At 37.5% G+C, this 6,575-nt stretch overlaps 1 protein-coding gene across 2 annotated transcripts in view; it reads right to left on the bottom strand.

Moving 5' to 3' along the window:
- The window catches only part of LOC110796676 (uncharacterized), a 30,703-nt gene extending 24,386 nt beyond the window's left edge, over positions 1–6,317 (bottom strand). Inside the window, exons 1-7 of one of the 2 annotated variants that reach the window (XM_022001750.2) lie at positions 5,918–6,315; positions 5,044–5,235; positions 4,739–4,894; positions 3,285–3,578; positions 583–797; positions 414–488; positions 211–277 (exon numbers count right to left, since the gene is read on the bottom strand). In XM_022001750.2, coding sequence (XP_021857442.2) covers positions 211–277; positions 414–488; positions 583–797; positions 3,285–3,578; positions 4,739–4,894; positions 5,044–5,235; positions 5,918–6,158 — 1,240 coding nt within the window. In that variant the 5' untranslated portion in view covers positions 6,159–6,315. Of the gene's footprint in view, positions 1–210; positions 278–413; positions 489–582; positions 798–3,284; positions 3,579–4,738; positions 4,895–5,043; positions 5,236–5,917 lie in introns of both variants that reach the window. The other variant, XM_056837401.1, reaches the window with a different exon arrangement.
- Positions 6,318–6,575: the final 258 nt, after the last annotated feature.

Below are 6,575 nucleotides of genomic sequence, written 5' to 3' on the forward strand. Positions count from 1 at the left end.
AGAAAAGATAACTCATTTCCTAGTATGAAATGTTCCAAAACAACAGAAAGCCAAGTAATCCTAAAATTTATTTTATCGAAAATCCAGTCTTTCTAAAAAAAAGTAACTAATGAGTGAGATGAAAGAACAATGTATTATGTGCAGAAAATGCAGGACAGTTGGCATCGTGAGCGGTGAGCCTAAACTTGGAAATTTTAACAAGAAGGATACATGACTTGCGGAGAAACTGGTTCAAAATCTGTTTGGTATTAGCAAGCACAGCTTCAACTTCTTCAGCCTGGAAACTTTCAGTTAGTGAAATAAAGTTACATGAAGAAATGACAAACAAACAGATAACAAATAATTTTTAAGAGGTAAACTTCTAACAAATAACTGTTGAAAAGTAGTGCTAAACAACTAATTTTTAAGCTTACCTCATTGAAGTCAATGTAATCAAGAGGTAAACTTCCAACTGAGTTTACAGGACATGGCAGACCAAGTAGAGTGGACTGTTAAGAAGCCAAATAAGAAATGAGAACTGTACATTATCAGCTGTAAGGGAACAAAAAGGGTATTAACGGATGATCAAGGAAGACAAAAAACCATCAGTGGCGAAATATCAGCCTGATTGACATCCACCCTCTCTATGCCATCAAGACCCCATTCATTTGGTGTTGGTGTGTCATGAGAATGTTCATCAACAAAACGGAAACCACAATCAGAATGGTTACCGGAGATAGGCTTGGGAGTTTTCACTCCAGCTCCCCAAGCAACAAGGGGTGTATCAGTATTTGAAGGATGTCCATCACCATGACTACCTATGCATCAGCTCCAGCAAGTCAAAGAAAAAGTATAAGAACAAGAAAATCTGATAACACTACGCAGCACATCAAAATTATTGACTTTGCTGGAATAGCAGTTTAACACATCCTAGTATGTCTATGACTATTCCCTTCTTTTTGGGAGGGGGAAATCAACTCAAGTACCTCTTATATTTTTCTAGATCTTGAAACCATCATATTTATTCTATTTACCAAGATATTATGAGGCCTGATTAAGACTTTTGTACATTATCATCCAGTTCAATAATTCAGTTTTTACATTTACCATCCGTATTCATAGAAGCTCCTCATGTAAACACCAAAAAGATACAGCTAAGCCATTTGTGCAAACAGAACAAAGTGTAGGTTCCTTAGCTTTCATATATTACCATCATCATCTTTGATACATTTTAGTTGATTCCCTAATCTCAAATGACTAATTTATTAGTGAACTTCATATAGTGACAAGATGGCTGGTTATTTTCATGCTATGGCAAGGTTGAAGTTTCCCAATATTAATATGATAATAACACCATTCCAGATCCTCTGGTTCAGCTATCGTTAACAATAATATGTAGCTTGTATGATTGAATAGCATTGAACAATATAATATTCATTCCATGGAAGTCAGAAATTTTCATGTCTTTGGTTCAGAGGAGCACAAAAGCACCAGGAACGTTGGAGAACCTATGCAATTATCACTTCCTTTTCCGTAGTGGAAGTCAAGGCATCCCCGGGAGAGCTTCATTCAGACATCCTAAGTCATTGACAAATGACAGGTTAATTATATTCTCTTACGAGCTTACATCAAGAACTTAACTGTTTTGGAGATAATTGCAGTTGAATATAGAGGGGTTTCAACTCAACTAGCAGGTGCAGCTACATAGTAATTCAAGAAAATCTCTTGCCTGAGTTGCTTTTTTCATGTGGGGGTGATGAGATTGCAAGGTAGATTTCATGAATATGGAATGCCTCAAACTTTGGGATGATGTACTCTACTGCTCTCTTTTCTACCAACATGAAAGGGAGAAGCCAATCAAGCCATGGAAAAGGAAAAGAGAGGAGAGACAAAATGCACGATAGGGGGCTTTATGGGTTTTATTTGAGCTGTCATTTCTTGGCAGCAAGCTGATGTACAAAAATAACCACTATGAGAAACACAAACAGATAACCAAACCATTTTATTGCTGAATTCCTTGGAAGGGAGGTCTAGGGGTTCACTTCCTTGTAATTTCGAAGTTCCAATTAGAATTTCGTGTCAGGAAACCAACCGAGGTCTAAGCAGATTTGACATTCATGCATCTATTTTTCCATTGTTTTTGTATCCTTTGAGATGAAGTGATCAACAGTTAGTCATTGCATATAGACTTCTAAATAATTTAATACTTCAGAGAAAAAGAAAACACAGGCCATTGCACGCACTGCAACCTAATAAAACACGAAGCAAGAAGCGAAAGAATAAGTCAAGCTTTTGAGGCCATTTCACTCGTATTTCTACACAGGATAAAGGAAAGAAGTCTATAAGAGAAAATACAAGTTCTTTTGTTTAGTTCAAGAGGAAACTAGCTCCTATTTATTCTATTGATTGTTTGGGTTTTAGAAGTTTTAAACTATTTAAAAAAAAAAGAGAGATAACAAAGCACCACCCCGTCCTTACCTAACTGACAACCACCTCAATGTCCAGCGTTACAGTGCCTGCTCAGCCACTTCTCCCTCACCACTGCCACCAACACCACCATTCTCCCCTATCACCGTTTCACCGCAACGTCACCTTCCTCTTCATCTATTGAAAATATTACTTGAGAATTGCAGAGATGGCCTTTAGGTGGGAGGATTCAACCACCAAAGCTCCACGGCCTTTATTGGTCAAATTCAAGCACCAAAGTTCATAATTGTGGAAATTCTTTCAACCTTATCTTAATGTTAGTCAACTGGTGGCTTGCTTCAGAAGTTGGGGGGAGACACCAATTTCCACTGAAGTGCCACCTCTAGTCGTCACCAAAAGTAATGACAACATCAGGATTCAATGATTGAGACTGTGCAAGGGAGCTTGCTTAGGTGATAAGGTTGCTTAGGTGACAGACAGGGTGGCGATGTGGGAGTACGGGTGATGATAACAGTGGAAACTGGAATAGTAAGGTTTGGAGGGTGGTATTTAATTATATTCATAACGATTCAGTTTCGGCCAGGTTCGCTTTTTTTTTTGTTCAAATGAAGGGAGTTAAGCCTATGGGAGTAGTGAAATTCGCAACACCTGCGCTTGGGGTGACTTCAAACAAGAGGAACAGAAATTTCTTAAGTGGTCAACTGGTCAACCAAGCATCAACTTAGGGAAACCAGGAATTTGGTTTTCTTTCTATTTCCTTGTTCCAGTAAACCAAATGGCCTCTTGGATAAAACAGAAGGGAAATGAAGAAAAAATAAGGGCAGATGAAGAAGAGTAGCAATAGAAACCAAGTTCTAAGAGATCAAATAGTCTCTTACCTTTGTCGCTCATCCCATGGTCAGCTGTAAAGATGTATGCAGTTCGGTTGTCCTTGAAATGGCCCTCAAGTAGATTATACACTCTCTCAGCAATGTGGTCCACAACCTTAACATTATTGAGATAGATAGATGAGAACGGGCGATGAGCATGACCATTTGAATCACAACCGAGAAGATGCAAAAATATAGCAATGCCGTCCTGCTTAAGTAAGTGCTCCAAGTTCTGGTCTTCCTTAGAATTGTTCAAAAGACTTTGAAATTGATCAAAGGACCATTCATCCAAAAAGGACGCATCTGCATGAACACTTAGAATTATTAAAGCATCCTCATGAATAATAAGCAGTCATTACAAATTACTTTTAAGACACAACTCACTAGTCATTAGTTTAAATGGAAGTTCATATACATCAACATAACAAATCTCATCAGAGGCTTTTACTGCAAAGATTTTACTCTCTCAATAGTATGCATCAAGTTAGATTAACCAATATATCAGACTTTAACCTCCCCAATCAAATGACGATGAGTGGCAGAGTTGTTGTGAACTTGTAACTTCACCAAACAAATGAAATATGACCTCAGAAAGTTTAATCCTTTTTTGTACATAAGTACGTGTAGAACTATCTTAAAACAGACAACCGCAACATGACACATATCAAAACCTTAGATATCAGGAGTTCAGGACCTTCAATCTTCTCAGGACCAGAGGTGATTCCAAGCTTAATAACCAGTGTATAAAAAAGCGCAAAGCGCACTAAAGCGATATGAGTCCTAGAGCTTAAGCGCAAAGCGCAAGCGCAAGGCGCGGGCTTCATCGAAGTGAAGCGCACTTTTTAAGAATTAAAGATTTTTACTATTATGAATATATATCTTACTCAAAAAACCACAAAAATATATAAACATCAGATTTGCTTCCAAAAATATATTACTCGCTTTAACAAAAATATATTACTCCTTGCTTTAACAAAAATAAAGCATATAACATAGTGTTTATCCAGAAGCTAGGGTCGGCTGTTGTGACTGTTGTCTTCTCTTTTCTTCTTTTTTGGACTGTTGGTATAATGGTATACTCTCTATTGTTAAGGATTAATAAGGAGTGGTCCAAAACACACTAATAACGTATAAAAAAGATTTCAACGTAAAGTAATAATAAAAAAAAGAATTTCAATGAAGCACCAAAAGCGTGCTTTTTGCACTTCGCGGGCTTCATGCGCTTAAGCGCGCTTCGGCGGGGCTTAATCACAAGAGCTTCGCTCAGACCTAATTAAGCGTTTTGCCCTAGAGCTTCGAGCTTCAGGGCTTAAGCGTGCTTTAAGGGCGCTTTTTTAAACACTGTTAATAACTAATGTAGACATCAGTTCTTAGATATTTTGACACGTGGGAAAGAGTCCCCAGTAGGAAACAACCAGCGATAAAAACTACAACAGACATTACCGAAACAGGTAGAAAAGTACCAGTAGCAAAGTCCTCAAACTCATGAGGATACGATTTCCATGTGCTGTGGGGCAACGCACCACAGAATATAGGTACAATATCCGGGCTGCCATATGAAAATGTATGACGGCTGCGGTTAAATACTGAATCGAATTCGACTGGATTAGCTTTCCACCCTGCATAATAGAATAAAGTAAGCTTCAACATACAAAGTTGTCTAAAAAATCATCTCAGTTATTTTAAAAGACAGAATTTCTTCACAGAGGTCACTTTGAAGAAAGAAACAAATTCCATCAATAAGCTGATGAGATTTCAGTAATAACACCTTTTGTAACAGCACTAGGATCCTCGTAGAAACCAGCTATAATAGAGACATGACCAGGCCTTGACTCTGTTGGAGGCCTAGCATGGGACACACCCCAACGCCCTCGTTCTTTTATCACACTTCTAAGGAACGGTGCTCGGTAATTCCCTTCCTCATCCGGCTCAAAGAATTTGTCAGCTCGCAAACCATCAGCTGCCATTATCATTACAATATTTTTAGGGTTTCAATATATTATCAAACATCAAATGAAATACATTATACACCATCCAATGTTTCAAGCCCTAACTACCAAACACTCATTTGTTTTAACAACTAGTAAATAAAAAATAGACATAAAATTGTTCTTGCATGATGGAAGCTTGCGTAATCAGCAACAAACCCCCAGATCATAATTCTGGATGTAGCTCTATAGAAAAGTTAAAGAGTAATTAAGGAAACCGCTTCAAATTAATGCAAACAAAAATCATAATTTCTACCAAGATAACAAAAAGAGCTACAAACAGGTAATTATTGATTTTAGCATAAAAAATACATCCCATTATAAATGTATAATCAGCTACATTGGAACATGATTTTGCTTCAAACCATAAATTATTACAGTTAAAGGAATGCTACTTCAAAGTAAAAATTAACGCAAACCCAACTCATAATATCAGACAAAATACCAAAAAATGAAGCAATAAACAGCTTCTAACTGATCTAGCATAAAACATTTCACTATAGTGGATTACTGCAATAGAAGCATAATCAGCTACAACAGAACATGAATTTTCTTTAATCATAAGTTCCCCCAAAACCCAGATCATAATTTATACCAAAATATCAATAAAAGCTTAAAAATCATCAGATTAAAGGGTAATAAAATAGTGATTACCAACAAGGAGAACAAGGCGTTTAGCCGGAGGCGAAAAGCGGGGTTTGACTGGATCCATGCCATGAACAATGGGAGATTTGAAGTAAATATCGAAAATGCTTAACATGTATACAGCATGAAGAATTACTCCCAGAACTACTAGCCATTTCTCTCTCCTCTTCACCCAAGTTTTGCTGTTCTTCCCTAATCCGATGCTTGCTTCACTGCTCACATTATCACCAAGTATTCCATCCCTCCTCATTTCTGTGTTCTTGACTTCGTCTCTGTTGGATTTTTGGTACAGATCTTTGGTGGGCGGGAGATTGAAGAGTTGGTTAAACACTTAAACTTAAACCTCTCTTGCTGTTTTTGCCATTTCATCAACGATTTGGCGATGGAAGAATGATAAATCCAATATGACTATGAGAGAGTATTAGTCATGGCTATGGGCCGGGACGGGGGCGGCCCGGTACGGCACGGCACAAAACAGCACAGTCCGGAAAGCCGCAAATTTTTTGCTATACCCGGGTACAGCCAAAGCCCCCATCTAAAACGATGTCGTTTTGTGTTATTTAAAATAAACATTAATATACTAGTACAAAAATGAACATTTACTATTTCGGAAAAGAACATTTATTTATTTATTTGGAATGAACATTTACTATTTTGGAAATGAACA

This window comes from Spinacia oleracea, chromosome 1 (genome assembly GCF_020520425.1).
Source record: "Spinacia oleracea cultivar Varoflay chromosome 1, BTI_SOV_V1, whole genome shotgun sequence".
NCBI classification, from domain to species: domain Eukaryota; kingdom Viridiplantae; phylum Streptophyta; class Magnoliopsida; order Caryophyllales; family Amaranthaceae; genus Spinacia; species Spinacia oleracea.